General features: G+C 39.3%; 1 protein-coding gene across 11 annotated transcripts in view; it reads left to right on the top strand.

Moving 5' to 3' along the window:
* The window catches only part of PRDM5 (PR/SET domain 5), a 250,511-nt gene that overhangs the window by 170,930 nt on the left and 60,521 nt on the right, over positions 1-19,060 (top strand). For 9 of the 11 annotated variants that reach the window (XM_061419279.1, XM_061419280.1, XM_061419276.1 and 6 more), the window contains one exon: positions 5,921-6,006. The exons of the other annotated variants lie outside the window; for them this stretch is intronic. In XM_061419279.1, the coding sequence (XP_061275263.1) occupies positions 5,921-6,006 (86 nt within the window). The remainder of the gene's footprint in view (positions 1-5,920; positions 6,007-19,060) is intronic. 11 annotated transcript variants of the gene reach the window in all.

The following is a 19,060-nucleotide window of genomic DNA, read 5'->3' on the forward strand; positions in this document are numbered from 1 at the left end:
ATGTTAATCCTTTAGTGAGGCCTGGAGTTCTTCTGATGTCTTTATAGCACAAAAAATGGTAAAGTCAATAAATTATAATCCTAATGGCATACATTAAACAAACAACAATGGCATATATTAAACTAGAATCAGATTTTTCCTGTTGTGTTTGACCATATGTGCCAGTGAATGGTTTTGGTCATAGTGTGTTTTCTTTGTTAAAGATGCATGGTAGTGTGTTTGGGGACCAGGCGAGACTCTGGGTACTTCATGTGGCATCCATATGTCCCCCTTTCATTACCACCAGCTGCCTTTGCAAAGCCATCTGCAGTTTTTGGAGTTCTTTTCTAAATATCCACACTCACCCCCTTTGTGTATTTCAAGTACTTTTAGGCTACGTCCATCTCAGATGTGGCAGCAGTGGGAATTTGGGGGAACCCATTTCAAGTCCAGTAAGTTAAAAAGCTTGTAATTCTACAATAAAGAGTTACAGAAAAAGTCACTTAAATTGGCATCAAGAAATTACATTCAGTTCTTTTACCTTTCCTAATGACCTTTCCTAAGTTCTTTGCCTGTCGTCACCTACCAGAGGTCTTTCTTCAATCCATCTTCTTGTTTTATTTTCTTCTTACAGTGTCAGTATCTGAAATTATCTTGTTTTTTCTTTACCATTTTCTTGTCTTATTACACTAGTAAAATTGAAGAGGCAGTGATTTTGTGAATATATTCGCAACTGTGTTCTTAAAGCCCAGGGCAGTAAATAGAAGATGGTGTGTGCTCAAAAAATGTCTATTTAATGAATGAATAAATTAGCTTCCAGGATTATCTACTTTGTGACACCTGTTCAAGTCAACTTAAAATCAACCTTCTACAGTTGTCATCATGTTTCTTTGTGTTCCTTGATGTGTTTGAAGAAAACAGAAGTGGACTTTAATGATATTCAGTGTCAGAATAATTTAAAGAAGCAGAATGCAAAACGCTCATCTATTTTCCTTAGTTAAGTGAAAACATTTTGCTGTTAGATATGCTTCAGTATTATTCATGCTACTACGCTCATTGAATCTTAGCTATTGGTAGCTAAGTCTCATAATGTAGTATGGGATGTTTGCCAATACTATTTTTCCTTTCTAAATGTTGAAGGTAGTTACTTAAATGTGGTTCTCAAGGCGTAGTTCAATATTATGTCAGTATGTGCATCCACTTGGGATCTGCTTTGAGATATAACATGCATTCCTAGCCTGCCCCTGACTTTTTCCTGATGAGCTTTGATAACTAAAGGAATGCCTCAATCTCCCAGTCAGAAAGATCTGGTCAATGTCAGCTGTAATTGCAATAAGCAGAGTTTTTGACAGTAACTTTAGAAACTCTAACCTCATTTATATAAAAACTAGCCATATTATTAATTTATGTGATGGTCTAAGGGTTAAATATTAAGCATTAAAATTCTGATTCTACCGTTTAACAGCTGTGTCATCATGAACAAATCACTTATCTTCCCTGTGCCTTACTTTCCTCATTTGTAAACTCAAGCTATGAATTCCTAGATCATAATGTTGTTACAAGAAATAAAATTACTAATTTACCTCAAGTGTTCTGAACAGTATGTTTCAACCATTACTTTTCGATTTAGGTTGGTTTTTAGCTCAGTTTTTTTTTTTTTAGCTAAGTTTCAGATGAACTAATTTTCATGTTAGTGAGAATTTGAACATTGCTATTAACTTATGCAAAATGTGAACAGTCAGTCTTCAAATCTACTAGAGATGTTTAAAAATAATCATTGTTTGGATTCACATCATATTGTACATCAGAGCTTATATACTGGCAGTGATCATGTAAGAAAGAAAGATCTATATTCTTAGAGTTAACCAAAGTTGAAGGATAATTTCCACTCATACCATAATAATTTTATGTGTAGACAAAAATATTTCCTGGAAACATACTCATCACAGTACTTGCAATAATGACAGAAAATATCACATGCATAATGTGAAAAAAAAACCTAGAAATAACAGCTTGTCTTTAATTTGAAAGTTAGACAAATGGCTTTAATATTTAGCAGCATGTTGGCTTGTACAGGTAACATTCAGCTTCTGATTGTATGAGAGAGCAGATAGCTTTGTTCATGGAGTCTGAGAGAGGCAGGATTGCTTTAAACATGCTCCAACCAAAAGGGTGACAGCTTAATGTAGTCTGTCAAGGCTGATTCTCAAACCACACACTCTGGTTTTTAAATGAATTTATCAAAGCCATTTACCCAGTGACAGCCTTTAAAACTGGAGTTAAACCGTGGGGTGGTAGAATGAGTGGAGTGGAACTTACTCAGTACCCAGACCTGTCAGCTCAACATTGCAGGATCTCAGGGTTGGAAGGAGGTAGAAACACTGATAGTCTAGAGTACTGGTTTCTCTTCTGAGCATTCTACTTAGGTCTCATGGACAGCAGACAGAGAGACATCAATAATGATAATAATTGCCTCCATTATGAACAAGGTGATTCTATGAGTTTGCTAGTACTGCTGTAACAAAGTACCGCAAACTGAGTGGCTTAAACAACAAAAATGTATTGTCTAATACCTTCTGTTATGGAGGCTAGAAGGCTGAGATCAAGGCATTGGCATGACCTCACTCCCTCTGAAGGCACCAGGGAAGCATCTGCTCCAGGATTTTCTTTTGGCAGTTCTGCTGCGGCAGCGTAACTCCACTCTTCACAGGGCCTTCTCCCTGTGTCTCTGTCTCTTCATGGGTATGTTCTTGTATGGACACCAGTCATATAAGGTTAGGGATAACACAACTCTAGTGACATTTGCAACAGCCTTATTTCCAGATAAGGTCGTTCTGAGGTGCTGGAATTAGGACTTTAATATGTGCTTTTTTTTTTTTTTTTGGAGGAGGGGAGCACAGTTCAATCCGAAATAGGTGGCCATACATTTTTATTGTCCCAACTGGATCAATTGTGTCAGTGAAAAGGAGTGCTATTAATAGTTGTTCCATGTTTGCCGACACAGAGAATGCTTTAAACAAACATGAATGTTTGGTCAGAATATCTTGGAGATAGGTAAAGTTTATTCCATTTTTCAGAGGTTCACTAAGGTTGCATGGCTTCCCCAGAGTTACACCTAGAAGAGGATGAGCAGTATTCAGACTCAGAACAATCAGACTATAGAAGAGGAGAAAAAGCTCATGTCTGTAGTGGAAACTTCTGCGTTATGACACCAGTTAAAATAGGGAATTAACTTGTTTTGCCCCATTCTCTAAAATTTCTTAGCATTTGTTATCTCATTTTCCTTGCTTAGTCAATTTTGGCTGTCATGAAAAAAAATAATAATTTGATGTGTTTCATTAAGTTTAATTCACATAACCAACAACTATAAATCTTTGATTCTTTCATATTTTTCTGGCTATTCTATTTGTATTTGGAGAGCAATCACACACATAAAGTTCTGTCTTTGATACAAAGAGAATAGCTATGAATATTAAGTTAATTTATGATTGCTAAAAATTTCTGAAACATCTTTACCAACAATTTTACTGTTTATCATGCTTTATCTGTAATCTAGATTAATTTAATTGTTAATAGATAAGGAAATATTTTAGCACTCTTCTTAAGAAGAAAATTGAAAATCTAAAATGTAAAAGATTTTACATTGAAAATATAAAAAGTTACTTCCTTTTCATACTTTCTGAAGAAGGAAATAAAATATCTGGACTTCTGTGATATAGGAGTTACCTCCATGAGCATTAGCAACTTGCTCTTTTCTTCCAGTCTTTTTTCAGTGAGTTTGCATTGTTAAAGTTCAGTGATTACAAAATCAATAAATGGTAATTTCTGTTATTACTTCTGTCACTGATGCTCTTACTATTATGGCTGATGCTATGAATATTTTTTTCATTCTTGTCGTTGAAAAAAAAATTTACAAATATCAGAGAACTGAAAATAATAAAACTTAAGAGATTAGATGTAGGGAGAAGTAAGTAAAAAATGGCTATTTAAGTTTCTCATTTGGTAAGTGGATGAATGTGGTATAACTAATCAGGACAGGACACACAGGACACACAGTGGCGGAGGATAAAGTTCATTAATGCTGAATTTTAATTGTTGGTGAAATATACAAATGAAGGTACCCAGTGGGTATACAGATAGCTCAAGATAGGAGCTCAACAGAGATGTGGAATGAAGATAAACATATGCTATCATTTTAGGGTTAAAATAGGATTATCTTTTCCTAGTTGTTCAAATAAACTGGACCCTACTAAGTCTTTTTTGTGTGTGTGTATGAAAAGCCACACCTACCCAGGTTCACAGCCATAATAAAGTCAAGAACTCTCAGTCAATTTACTTAGTGCAAAAGTTGATTTTGTCTCCCAGAAAAAAATTGGTAAGCCTAGATAGTTTGTTGAAGAGTTCTGTTCCAGTCTGTGCTGCCTTTGTTATTTTTAGGTTTTTCTTTCTTCCTCCTCGAGTGGTTGTCATTGTTTCACACTGTCCACTTGAGAGAGAGTTCAGAGGGAGTGTCCTGGGTCTGTCTCAAGGAGAGGCTGGGGAGCTGCTGAGCTGGAGACTCTGCCCCAGTTATTTGCCAGTGACGTTACTGTCGACAAGGGTTCAGAGAGCAGGGCGAGTCCCCCTGTGCCTCAGGGCCTCCAGTCCCAGGAACGTGGCTGGACACTTTGTAAAGCAACTGGGCAGAGGTCAGGCAAGGCCGTGACGAGAAGGGACCATTGGTTTAAGCCCCAAGAAGCTCATTGTCGACCTGGTGGACATGTTCACTGGCGTGACTCAAGTAGCCTGTGCTTGAATGAGACTGAGTGAGAAGAGAATCTAATGGGATGTAAGGGAGCAGAGGACCAGCATACTGCTTGTCCAAAGGCCTGTCTCTGAGGGGGAAGGGGAGACAGAAATTTTACATGTGCTGAAGGCACATGTTTTATTGTATTGATGTCTGCTTGCAGCTGGGATCTAGCATCCTGTCATGTAAGTACATTCTCATTTCTTCATACTAGTGATTTTGAGTTCCTGTCCATTCTAAATAACTAAGCTTTGACAAGTGAGTAGCTTCACATTCGTCCTGGAGATTAAATTTTGTCATATTTTTTTATTTTATTTTTTACAGTAAAACTTTTTAGAAATTGTGATGTGGATGAGTATGCTTGCTTGTTTTAAAAAAAAATGGGTTTAGCTGTTTTCTAGATATAACCTCTTCTCACTTGTAATAGAAAGTATGAATCACTTATTATTTAGTTTAACCAGTTCTGTTTAACATATATCAGATTTATTAAATCCTTTTAAAACTCATAACCTTATTGAGGTAGACTATGAAATCTTTTTTAAAAAACAAAGTATCAGTGAAACAAAGATCCCTATTATGTTCAGTACAGAGTGCATTGATGCAAAATCTTTTTAACAAATTCTTATAATTAGGAGATTTAATTTGGTCTGAAATATTAAAAGGAAAGGGCTTTCCTGGTGGCACTAGTGCTAAAGAACCTTCCTGCCAGTGCAGGAGATGTAAAAGATGCAGGTTCGATCCCTGGGTCAGGAAGATCCCTTGGAGGAGGGCACAGCAACTCACTCCAGTATTCTTGCCTGGAGAATCCTGGGCTCCCAAGGAGAATCCCAGGCTCCCGACGAGCCTGGTGGGCTACCATCCATGGGGTCACAAGGAGTCAGGCTTGACTGAAGTGACTTAGCAAAGGGAGTGAGCCTGCTGCTGGTAAATGTGGCTGGTATCTGAGTGCAAGAAGTGGTCCGGGCTCACTGCCTCTCCACAGGAGGGACAGCTCTTCCTCTGCCCTGAGGTGCCCCTGGGGTCGCCTGGCCCTGCCTGAGTCTCTTCTTGGCCATGCACTAGTGTTTGCGAAGGCCTGGTGCAGGAGGAGTGATAGTACGTGCCTGCTTTGCTGCTGTAGACTTTTCTGACAGGAAGCCTGCCTTTATCTTGTAGGTGAGCGTCCCTATCAGTGCCCTTACTGTGAGAAAGGATTCAGTAAAAATGACGGCCTGAAGATGCACATTCGTACTCACACCAGGGTAAGAATATTCTATCTCATTTCTTATAAGATCCACACTTACTTTAAAGATATTTAACTTTACCTGAGAAATCAAAGGTGGTAGATCTGAAACTTTATGTTTGTGGTGAATATTTAAGGATATCTTTTTTTTTTTTAAAGACATAACAATGAAAGACACAAAAATCCAAATCCCCAGAGCCTTCCCATTCTTTAAATTGTGAACTAGTTCTTAGGAGTAACAGGAGTTACGACTGTCAAACAGCCAAGTAAGTGAATGTAGCCGAGTATTTGCCAGAAATGCAGATGCCAGCCCTTCCCAAACAGAGGTGCACCTGTCAGCCTGTGACCGTTAATGTGAGCAAGTATATTTGCAAGAAAGACGTTGAAGACAATTTGAATTATCCTGGGAGGTGGCAGACAAGGAAGCTCCTGTCTCTGCAGGGTGTGCCCGGTGCTGTCCTTCGTTCTTTTTCCAAGGGTGCCCTTTGTGCCTCTGCTGTCAGCACCTCTCCCTGGATCATTGTCATTCTGTGATATACAGCTTTTTCAGACCCCAGCCTCTGCATCACAAGCTAGAAAAAAATGGGAGCAGCTCACCCTCTGTCTAGCTGCCTTTCTTAGCTCACTGTTCAGTTTAGGACACCAGCTTTACATGGACTTCCCACTTGAACATTTGATGTTGTTTTTAAATAGCTCTTCTTGATTGTGCTCTATCCATCTTTTTCACTGCATTACCTTTCACACAGTTCTTTTCAGTTCGGCCTTTTAAAAGTCTTATGGTCTGTATGTAACTGCCAAATTTTTTCAGATTTTGAGAGATGTGCCTAATCCCCTTAAGAGCAGTTCCAATTTAGGCTTCGCCTGAATTCATTTTTTACCTTAGCTGTAAAATAAGAACTTTAGGGGAAACAAATAATGATATCCTTGCCAGTGTAATAATATTCCAGCTTTCCACTTTAGTTCTGTAGGCTATAAAAGATAACCTCTGAGGTCCTGTTAAGAAAACACTTCTCTTGTGTTCATGGTGGAGAAGGTAAGCAGCTTCTGTGCTCACTAGAGTAAATCCACATTGGGTTTCTCATTCTGATTTAAAATATAGTACTCATATTATGTGGATATTTGGAACTGGAGTAACTGCTAAGTACTTCATAGACAGTGAAGGGTTAGATAAATATTACTCCTCTTAATATGGCTTATGTACATATTCAACTATTTATTACAGAGTGAGCACTATTAAAGAGGTTTAATGTTGTTTAGGAGGTTATTCTGTGTACGTGTAGTTGTTACAATAGTGCCAATAATGTGTTTTAGACCAGAGCAAAAGAGTGCTAATTCCTTTTATCAAAACCAATGATGTTAACCAAAACCTGGGCCTTATGAGTGCATGTTAAACTGTTTTACAGAGTTATACCTCAGAAAAGGATGTTTGGATTCAGGGGAAAAATACCTTTTGGGTGTTCTCAAGAATGGGCAATATTTCCAATTTAAATAATATGGTTTTTACTTTGTTTATTCATGAGAATAATACTAATAGTTAAATACAAAGGCCAGTAATCACATGTCAGGTACTGTATTTTAGATGTTCAGGTTTATTGATTCACGTAAGCCTCACAACAGTTCGTGAATGCATTCAACCTCAATGAGGTAGGTATTATTGTGATCTGTTGTTTTTTAAATATGTTTATTTTTAATTGAATGATAATTGCATTACAGTGTTGCATTGATTTCTACCAAACATGAATCATCCATAGGTTTACCCATGTCCCCTCTCACTTGAACCTCCCTCCCACCTGCCTCCCTACCCTAACCTTCTAGGTTGTTACTGAGCCCGGTTTGAGTTCCTGAGGCATACAGCAAATTCGCATTGTCTGTCTGCTTTCAGTTCAGTTCAGTTCAGTCGCTCAGTCGTGTCCAACTCTTTGTGACTCCACGAACCACAGCACGCCAGGCCTCCCTGTCCATCACCAACTCCTGAAGTTCACCCAGACTCACATTCATCGAGTCAGTGATGCCTTCCAGCCATCTCATCCTCTGTCGTCCCCTTCTCCTCCTGCCCCCAATCCCTCCCAGCATCAGAGTCTTTTCCAATGAGTCAGCTCTTCCCATGAGGTGGCCAAAGTACTGGAGTTTCAGCTTCAGCATCATTCCCTCCAAAGAAATCCCAGGGCTGATCTCCTTCAGAGTGGACTGGTTGGATCTCCTTGCAGTCCAAGGGACTCTCAAGAGTCTTCTCCAACACCACAGTTCTAGTAAAGTATGTTTCCGTGTTACTCTCTCTACCTCCCACCCTCTCCTTCTTCCCTGCCCACCTGTGTCCATGGGTCTGTTCTCAGTGTCTGTGTCTCCACTGCTGCTCTGCAAATAGGTTCATTAGTACCATTTCTCAGGATCCCATGTCTATATGCATTACTATACGATAATTGGTTTTCTCTTTCTGACTTACTTCCTTTTGTTTAATAGGCTCTAGGTTCATCCACCCCATTAGGACAGACACAAATGCCTTCCTTTTTATGGCAGGGTGATATTCCATTGTGTATATGTACCACAGCTTCCTTATCTATTTGTCTGCCAATGGACATCTAGGTTGCTTCCATGTCCTAGCTATTGTAAATAGAGTTGCAGTGAACATTGGGTTATATGTATCTTTTTCAATTTTGGTTTCCTCAGGGTATATGCCTAGTAGTGGGATGCCTAGTAGTATATGCCTAGCTGGGTCATATGGTGGTTTTATTCCTAATTTTTTAAGGAATTGCCATTTTTTAAGAGTTGCTAACTGCTCTCCTTAGTGGCTCTATCAATTTACATTCCCACCACAGTGTAGGAGGGTTCCCTTTGCTCTACACCATCTCCAGCATTTATTGTTTGTAGACTTCATGATGATGGCCATTCTGACCATTGTGAGGTGATAGCTCATTGTAAATTTGATTGGCACTTCTCTTAATATTGAGTGATGTTGAGCATCTTTTCATGTGTTTGTTTTGCCCGTTTTTTGATTGGTTGTTTATTTTTCTGGATTGAGTTGTATGAGCTGATTGTATATTTTGGAAATTAATCCTTTGTCAGTTGTTTCATGTGCTATTATTGCTCCCATTCTGAGGGTTGTGTTTATTCCTTGTTTATAGTTTGCTTTGCTGTGCAAATCTTTTAAATTTAATTAGGTCCCATTTGTTTACTTTTGTGTTTATTTCCATTACTCAAGGAGGTGAATCATAGAGGATATTGCTGTGATTTATGTCATCGAGTGTTCTGCCTGTGTTTTCCTCTAGGAGTTTTATAGTTTATGGCCTTACATTTAGGTCTTTAATGTGTTTTGAGTTTATCTTTGTGTGTGGCATTAGGAAGTGTTCTAATTTCATTCTTTAACATGTAGCTGTCCAGTTTTCCCAGCACTGTCTACTAAAGAGGCTGTCTTTGCCCCATTGTATATTCTTGGCTCCTTTGTCAAGAATAAGGTACCCATAGGTGCTTGGGTTTATCTCTGGGCTTTCGATCTTGTTCCATTGGTTTCTGTTTTTGTCCCAGTACCATACTGTCTTGATGACTACAGCTTTGTAGTATAGTGTAAAGACAGGAAGGTTGATTCATCCAGCTTCATTCTTCTTTCTCAAAATTGCTTTGGCTATCCGGGATCTTTTGCGTTTCCATATGAATTGTGAAATATATTGTTCTAGTTCTGTGAAAAATGCCATGGGTAATTTGATAGGGGTTGCATTGAACCTGTAGATTACATTTGGCAGGATAGTCATTTTCACAGTATTAATTCTTCAACCCAGGAACCTGAAATCTCTCTCCGTCTATTTATGTTGTCTGTATTTCATCAGTGTCTTATAGTTTTCTGTTTACAGCACTTTTGTCTCCTTAGGGAGGTTTATTCCTAGGTATTTTATTCTTTTTGTTGCAATGGTAAATGGTATTGATTCCTTAATTTCTCTTTCTCATATTTTATTGTTAGTGTATAGGAATGCAAGTGATTTCTGTGTATTGGTTTTGTATCCTGCCACTTTGCTAAATTCACTGATTAGCTCTCGTAATTTTCTGATGGTATCTTTAGGGTTTTCTATATATACTATCATATCAGCTGCATACGGTAAGAGCTTTACTTCTTCTTTTCTAATCTGGATTCCTTTTGTTTGTTTTCCTTCTCTAATTGCCATAGCTGCTGCTGCTGCTGCTAAGTTGCATCAGTCGTGTCTGACTCTGTGCGACCCCATAGACAGAAGCCCACCAGGCTCGGTCCCTGGGATTCTCTAGGCAAGAATACTGGTGTGGGTTGCCATTTCCTTCTCCAATGCATGCATGCATGCTAAGTCGCTTCAGTCGTGTCCGACTCTGTGGGACCCCATAGACGGCAGCCCACCAGGCTCGGTCCCTGGGATTCTCTAGGCAAGAATACTGGAGTGGGTTGCCATTTCTTTCTCCAATTGCCATAGCTAGGACTTCCAAAACTATGACATATAATAGTATAAGAGTTGGCACCCTTGTCTTGTTCATGATCTTAGAGGGAATGCTTTCAGTTTTTCACCATTGAGAATAATGTTTGCTATGGGGTTATCATAGATGGTCTTTATTATATTGAGCTAAGTTCCTTCTATACCCATTTTTGAACAGTTTTTTTTTTTTATCATGTATGAGTATTGAATTTTGTCAAAACTTTTTCTGCATCTGTTGAGATTATCATATGGTTTTTATCTTTCAGTTTGTTAATATGGTGTATCACATTGATTGATTTGCATATATTTAAGAATCCTTGCATCACTGGGATAAACCCAACTTAATCATGGTGTGTGATCTTTTTAATGTGTTGTTGAATTCTGTTTGCTAGAATTTTGTTGAGAATTTTTGCCTATATGTACGTCAGTGATATTGGCCTATCATTTTCTTGTTTTCTGTTGTCTTTGTCTGGTTTTGGAATCAGGGTGATGGTGGCCTCATCAAATGAGTTTAGAAGTGTTCCTTCTTCTGCAATTTTGGAAGAGCTTTAGAAGGATAGGGATTAGTTCTTCTCTAAATGTTTGATAGACTTCACCTGTGAAGCCGTCTGACCCTGGGCTGCTTTTTTTGGGGACATTTTTTTTTATCACATTTCAATTTCTGTGCTTGTTACTGGATTGTTAATAATTTCTATTTTTTCCTGGTTCAGTCTGGGAAGATAGAACTTTTCTAAGAATCTGTCCTTTTTTTCTAAGTTGTACATTTTATTGACATATAGTTGTTTGTAATAGTCTCTTATGCTCCTTGGTATTTCTGTGTTGTCTGTTGTAACCTCTCCTTTTTCATTTTTAGTTTTGTTGATTTCATTCTTCTCTTTTTTTTCCTGATGAGTCTGGCTAATGGTTTGTCTTTTTTTTTTTATCTTCTCAAAGAATCAGCTGTTTGTTTTCTTAACCTTTACTGTGTTTCCTTCATTTATTTTTCATTTATTTCTTCTCTGATCTTTATGATTTCTTTCCTTCTACTAACTGGGTTTTTTGTTGTTTTTGTTGTTCTTTTTCCAGTTGTTTTATATGTCAAGTTAGGTTGTCTGACGTTTTTCTTGTTTCTTGAGGTAGGATTGTATTGCTATAAACTTCCCTCTTAGAACTGCTTTTGCTGCATCCAATAGTTTGAGTTGTTGTGTTTTCATTGTCATTTGTTCTAGGAATTTGTTGATTTCTCCTGATTTCTTCAGTAACCTGTTCATTATTTAGAAACATACTGCTTAATCTCCATGTGTTTGTGTTTTTTGTAGTTTTTTCCGCTGTGATTGATATCTAGTCTCATAGTGTTGTGGTCAGAAAAGATGATTGATATGATTTCATTTTTTTTTTAATTTACTGAGGTTTGATTTGTGACACAAGATATGGTCTGTCCTGGAGAATGTTCCATGTATACTTGAGAAGAAAGTGTGTGTGTTCTTCTGCATTTGGGTGAAAAGTCCATAAGACATCAATTAGGTCCATTTGGTCTAGTGTTTCATTTCAGGTTTGTGTTTCTTTATTAATTTTCTGTTTTGATGATCTGTCCATTGGTGTGAGTGGGGTGTTAAAGTCCCCTGCTATTATTTTATTGCTGTCAATTTCCCCCTTTATGTCTATTAGTGTTTGCCTTATGTATTGAGGTGCTCCTGTGTTGGGTGCACAGATATTTACAATTGTTATCTCTTCTTGGATCATTCCCTTGATCATTATGTAGTGTCCTTCTTTATCTCTTAATAATATTCTTTATTTTAAAGTCTATATTGTCTAAAGTGAGAATTGCCACTCCAGCTTTCTTTTGATTTCCATTTGCATAGAATATCTTTCTCCATCCTTTTGCTCTCAGTCTATATGTGTCTCTGGGTCTGAAGTGGATCTCTTGTAGACAGCATATGTATGGGTCTTGTTTTTGTATACATTCAGCCAATCTGTGTCTTTTGGAGTGTTTAATCCATTTACATTTAAAGTAATTATGTATGTTCCTATTGGCATTTTCTTAATTGCTTTGGCGTTGTCTTTGAGGGTCTTTCCTTTCTCTTGTGTTTATTGCCTATATAAGTCCCTTTAATATTTGTAGTAAAGCTGGTTTGGTGATCCTAAATTCTCTTAATTTTTGCTTGTCTGTAAAGCTTGTGATTTCTCCATCAATTCTGAATGAGATCCTTGCTGGGTAGAGTAATCTTGGTTGTAGACTTTTCCCTTTCTGTACTTTAAATATATCTTGACATTCCCTTCTGGCCTGCAGAGTTTCTGCTGAAAGAGCAACTGTTAATCATATGGGTTTTCCCTTGTATGTTACTTGTTGCATTTCCCTTGCTGTTTTTAATATTCTCTTTTTGTGTTTAATCTCTGTTATCTTGATGAGTATGTGTTCTGACATGTTTCTCCTTGGGTTTATCCTGTAGGGGACTCTCTGCACTTCTTGTCTTGGACTTGACTGTATTTCCTTTCTCATGCTGGGGAAGTTTTCACTATAATCTCTCCAGAAATTTTCTCAGTGCCTTTCTGTTTCTCTTCTTCCTCTGGGACCCCTATAATTCGAATGTTGGTGTGATTAAAGTTGTCCAAGAGGTCTCTGAGGCTGTCGTTGATTCTTTTCATTCTTCTTTTATTCTGCTCTTCAAGGATTATTTCCATCATCCTGTCTTCCAGCTTACTTATCTATTCTTCGGCTTCTGTTAATCTACTATTGATTCCTTCCAGAGTATTTTTAATTTCAGTAACTGAGTTATTCATCTTTTTGTTTATTCTTTATTTCTTCTGTGTCCTTGGTAATTGTGTTAATTGTGTTGATTGCTTCTTGCATTTTCTCCATTCTATATTTTAACATCTTTACTATCATTACTCTGAATTCTTTTTCAGATAGTTTGCCTATTTCCTCTTTGTTTGGTTGCTCTTGAGTGTTTTGAGTTTGTTCAATCATTTGCACAATAATTCTCTGCCTTTTCATTTTCTAAAACATGTATTGTGTCTAAGATCTTTTCTCAGGCTTTGAAGTTGGATCCTTTCTTCCTTTTGGTTTCTGCTCTTGGTGGGTAGGGTTGGTCCAGTGGTTTGTGTAGGTTTTTGTTGGGTGTGACTTGTGCCCTGTTGGGAGGAGGTAAGCTTCCCCCCACTCGGGTGGGCACAAATATGAGGTGGTAATCCCTTGTGCCTAGGGTAGGGGTCTTCTGCCTCAGTTATCCTGTCTTCTGCCTCCGTTATTCTACTGTTGGCCCCCTCCAGAGTGTTTTTGATCTTATTTATTGCAGTATTCATTATATATTGACTCTTTTTTATTTCTTCTAGGTCCTTGTTAAACCTTCCTTGCATCTTCTCGATCCTTGTCTCCAGGCTATTTATCTGTAACTCCAATTTGTTTTGAAGATTTTGGATCATTTTCACTATCATTTTTCATAATTCTTTATCAGGTAGATTCCCTATCTCTTCCTCTTTTCTTTGGTTTGGTGGGCATTTATCCTGTTCCTTTACCTGTTGGGTATTTCTCTGCCTCTTCATCTTGTTTATATTGCTGTGTTTGCGGTGGCCTTTCCGTATTCTGGCAGTTTGTGGAGTTCTCTTTATTGTGGAGTTTCCTCGCTGTGGGTTTGGACAGGTGGCTTGTCAAGGTTTCCTGGTTAGGGAAGCTTGTGTTGGTGTTCTGGTGGGTTGAGCTGGATTTCTTCTCTCTGGAGTGCAGTGAAGTGTCCAGTAATGAGTTATGAGATGTCAGTGGATTCTGAGTGACTTTGGGCAGCCTGTATATTGAAGCTCAGGGCTATGTTCCTGTGTTTCTGGAGAATTTGTGTGGTAAGTCTTGCTCTGGAACTTGTTGGCCCTTGGGTGGTGCTTGGTTTCAGTGTAGGTATGGAGTCGTTTGATGAGCTCCTGTTGATTAATGTTCCCTGGAGTCAGGAGTTCTCTGGTGTTCTTCAGGATTTGGACTTAAGCCTCCTGCTTCTGGTTTTCAGTCTTATTCTTACAGTAGCCTCAAGACTTCTCCATCGATACAGCACCAATGATAAATCTAGGTTAAAGATGATAAGTTTCTCCACAGTGAGGGACACCTGGAGAGGTTCACAGAGTGACATGGAGAAGAGAAGAGGGAGGAAGGAGACAGAGGTGACCAGGAGGATAAACGGGGGAATTAAAAGGGGAGAGAGCAAGCTAGCCAGTAATCACTTCCTTATGTGTGCTCCACAGTCTGGACCGCTCAGAGATGTTCAGAGTTATACAGAGAAGAGAAGAGGGAGGAAGGAGACAGAGGTGGCCAGGAGGATAAAGGGGGGATGAAAAGGAGACAGACAGATCCAGCCCGTAATCAGTTCCCTGTGTTCTCCACAGACTGGAACGCACAAAGAGATTCACAGAGTTGGGTAGAGAAGGAAAGGGGGAGGGGAGAGATAGAGGTGACCTGGTGGAGAAAAAGGAGAGTCCAAAGGGGAATAGAGCAGTCATGCCAGTAATCTTGCTCCCAAGTCAAAATGGGTACTGAAGATTGGGTTCTTAAAGGTACAGAATTGATAACAAATACCAGAAAGCAAAGATTAAAAATCTAGAGTACAGGCTGGATTCTCAAGAATACAATATTAAAGAAAAAAAAGACAAAGTCACAAAAATTATGAAATATATATATATATGAAGTTTGATTAAAAAATAGGGTTTTTTTTTTTTGCAAAGTAATAGTAGGTTATAAAAATGAAAATTAAAGGAGTAATAGAGGACTTAAAATTAAAAAAAAATTTAAAGAATGATAATAGTAAAAGTATATCTAGGACTTTCTCTGGTGTTGTGGACAGTGTCGGGTCAGTTCATTTTCAGATAGTTCCTTGATCCAGCTTATACCTCTCAAGAAGGCCGCTTCCTATGTAGTCGATGCTAACTACAGGGTTTTAATCTGTTGAACCTGTCACTTCCAAGGCGGTTCCCTCTGTTTATTTTAGCTTCTTCTGTTTCCTGGTCTCTTCAGTGTCTAATTTCCACCCTGACACAAGGGGGTGGTGGTAGACACTTTTTAGGCTCACTTGTTCAGTGGTGCTGTGGGGAAGGAGGAACACTGCAAACAAATATCACTGGCGTGTGTGGGGAGTGCTCCCAGTGTCTCGGCCACACTGGACCTGCCCTGACTCACAGCGCATGTGCCCTCTGTCCACACTGTTCAGGCTCTAGGTTGCTCCACCAGGAACTGTCTGAAGCCAGCCCTGGGCTGCATGCACCTCCCAGGTCTAAACTGCTCAGGTTCAGGCACTCGGGTAGTCCTTCCTCAAAGGCGCAGACTCGGTTGGGCCTGCGTTTTGTGCCCTTCCCAGGTCCAAGCAGCTCAGGTGACCAAGTGTTTGGCGAGCGCAGTCGCTGCGACGTATCAACTCCCCTGTCCCTGCCGATCGGTTTTCTGAGCATACAACTGGCGCACCTTCTCAGGTGGATGTCGACCGTCCAGAATCCCAAGAAGTCTTGATTAGCAATGAAGCCTGCTTGCAGTTTTGTAGATAATGCCTCTCTGGGGCCACGATTGACCCCTTCCAGCTCTGGCTGCCCTCGCCTGCCTGTCTCCGGCAGGGGATGGGCCGGTCCACAGCCGGCTAGCTCTAGTGAGTCCTTTGTTCTGTGAACGGGCCTGGCAGTGTCTTAGGTTAGGGCTTTTCCTGGGGTAACTATCCCACAGTCTGGTTTGCTATCTCAAGTTAGTTCCCTTAAATTCCCCTCAGGGCATTCAGGCCATGTCCTTACCCTAGGCAATGCAGCTCACGCCTCCCTGCCCAGCCCCTGCTTGCTAGTGGCGGATGCAGGCGTCTGCGCTGCTTCTCCGCTGGGAGTTACCATTGGACATGTAATCTGTGGGTTTTAATTATTTATTTATTTTTCCTCCCGGTTATGTTGCCCTCTGAGGTTCCAAGGCTTGCCACAGATACTCCAGTGAGAGTGTTTCCTGGTGTTTGGAAACCTCTCTCTTTTAAGACTCTCTTCCCAGGACAAATCTCGTCCCTGCCTCTTTTGTCTCTCTTTGTATCTTTTATATTTTTTCCTCCCTCCTTTTGAAGACAATGGGCTGATTTTCTGGGCACCTGATGTCCTCTGCCAGCATTCAGAAGTTGTTTTGTGGAATTTACTCAGCATTCAAATATTCTTTTGATGAATTTGTGGGAGAGACAGTGGTCTCCCCGTCATGTTCCTCCGCCATTTTAGGACCGCCCCCCCCAACTCTCATATCCCTACATCATACTGGAAAAAAAAACAGCTTTGACTATTTGGACCTTTGTCTGCAAAGTGATATCTCTGCTTTTTAATATGCTGTCTAGGCTGGTCATAGCTTTTCTTCCAAGAAGCAAGTGTCTTTTAATTTCATGACTGCAGTCACCATCCATAGTGATTTTGGAGATCAAGAATATAAACACTGTCACTGCTTCCAGTTTTTACCTATTTGCCATGAAGTGATGGGTCCGGATGCCATGATCTTAGTTTTTGAATGTTGAGTTTTAAAACACCTTTTTCACTCTCCTCTTTCAGACTTCATCAGGCGGCTCTTCACTTCTTCACTTTCTGCCATAAGGGTGGTGTCATCTGCATATCTGAGGTTATTGATATTTCTACTGGCAGTTTTGAATCCAACTTGTACTTCATCCAGCCCTGCATTTCTCATGATGTACTCTGCATATGAGTTAAATAAGCAGGGTGACAATATACAGCCTCGACAGTCTCTTTTCTTAATATTGAACCAGTCCATTGTTCCATGTCCAGTTCTAACTGTTGCTTCTTGACTTGCATACAGGTTTCTCAAGAGGCAGGTCAGGTGGTCTGGTATTCCCATCTCTTGAAGAATATTCCACAGTTTGTTGTGATCCACACAGTCAGAGGCTTTAGTGTAGTCAATGAAGCAGAGGTAGGTGTTTTTCTGGAATTCTTTTGCTTTTTCTGTGATCTTGTGAATGTTGGCAATTTGATCTCTGGTTCCTCTGCCTTTTCTAAATCCAGGTGTACATCAAGTTCTTGGTTCATGTGCCTTTGAAGCCTAGCTTGAAGGTTTTTGAGTATTACCTTGCTAACATGTGAAATGAGCACAATTGTGTAATAGTTTGGCATTCTTTGGCATTGCTTTGAGCATTTCTTTGGGATTGGAGTGACAACTAACCGTTTCCAGTTCTGTGGCCACTGCTGAGTTTTCCAAATTTGCTGGCATATTGAGTGCAGCACCTCAACAGCATAGTTTTTTTTAGGATTAAAAATAGCATCACCTCCACTATTTTTGTTCATTGTGATGCTTCGTAAGGCCCACTTGACTTCACATTCCAGGATGTCAGGCTCTAGGTGAGTGACCACACCATTGTAGTTATCTGGGTCATTAAGAGCTTTTTTGTACAGTTCTTTTTTGTATTCTTGCCACCTCTTCCTTTTTTTATTTTATTTTTTAAAATTAATTTATTTATTTTAATTGGAGGCTAATTACTTTACAATATTGTAGTGATTTTTGCCGTACTTTGACATGAATCAGCAATGGTTGTATATGTGTCCCCCCATCCTGAAACCCCCCCTGCCTGCCTCCCCATCCCACCCCTCAGGGTTGTCCTAGTGTACCAGCTTTGAGTACTCTGTTCAATGCATTGAACTTGGACTGGTCATCTATTTCACGTATGGTAGTATACATGTTTCAATGCTATTCTCTCAAATCATCCCACCCTCAGCTTCTCCCACAGAGTCCAAAAGTCTGTTCTTAATATCTGTGTCTCATTTGCTGTCTTGCATATAGGGTCATTGTTATGATCTTTCTAAATTCCATATATATGTATTAATATATTGATTGGTGTTTTTCTTTCTGACTTACTTCACTCTGTATAATAGGCTCTGGTTTCATCCACCTTATTAAAACTGATTCAAATGCTTTCTTTTCAATAGCTGAGTAATATTCCATTGTGTATATGTACCACAGCTTTCTTATCCATTCATGTGCCAGTGGACATCTAGGCTGCTTCCATGTCCTGATTATTGTAAACAGTGCTGTGATGAACATTGGGGTACACGTGTCTCTTTCAATTCTGGTTTCCTCGGTGTGTATGCCCAGCAGTGGGATAGCTGGGTCATATGGCAGTTCTATTTCCAGTTTTTTAAGGAATCTCCACACTGTTCTCCATAGTGGTTGTACTAGTCTACATTCCCACCAACAGTGTAAGAGGGTTCCCTTTCCTTCACATCCTCTCCAGCATTTATTGTTTATTGCTTGTAGACTTTTTGATAGCAGCCATGCTGACCAGCATGAGATGTTACCTCATTGTGGTTTTGATTTGCATTTCTTTGATAACGAGTGATGTTGAGCATCTTTTCATGTGTTTGTTAGCCATCTATATGTCTTCTTTGGAGAAATGTCTGTTTAGTTTTTTGGCTCATTTTTTAATTAGGTTATTTATTTTTCTGGTATTGAGCTGCATGAGCTGCTTGTATATTTTTGAGATTAATTCTCTGTCAGTTGCTTCGTTTGCTATTATTTTCTCCCATTCTAAAGCTGTCTTTTCACTGTGCATATAGTTTCCTTTGTTGTGCAAAAGCTTTAAAGCTTAATTAGGTCCCATTTGTTTGTTTTTGCTTTCATTTCCATTACTCTGGGAGGTGGGTCATAGAGGATCCTGCTGTGATTTATGTCAGAGAGTG

Source organism: Bos javanicus, chromosome 6, assembly GCF_032452875.1.
Source record: "Bos javanicus breed banteng chromosome 6, ARS-OSU_banteng_1.0, whole genome shotgun sequence".
In the NCBI taxonomy this organism is placed as follows: Eukaryota; Metazoa; Chordata; class Mammalia; order Artiodactyla; family Bovidae; genus Bos; species Bos javanicus.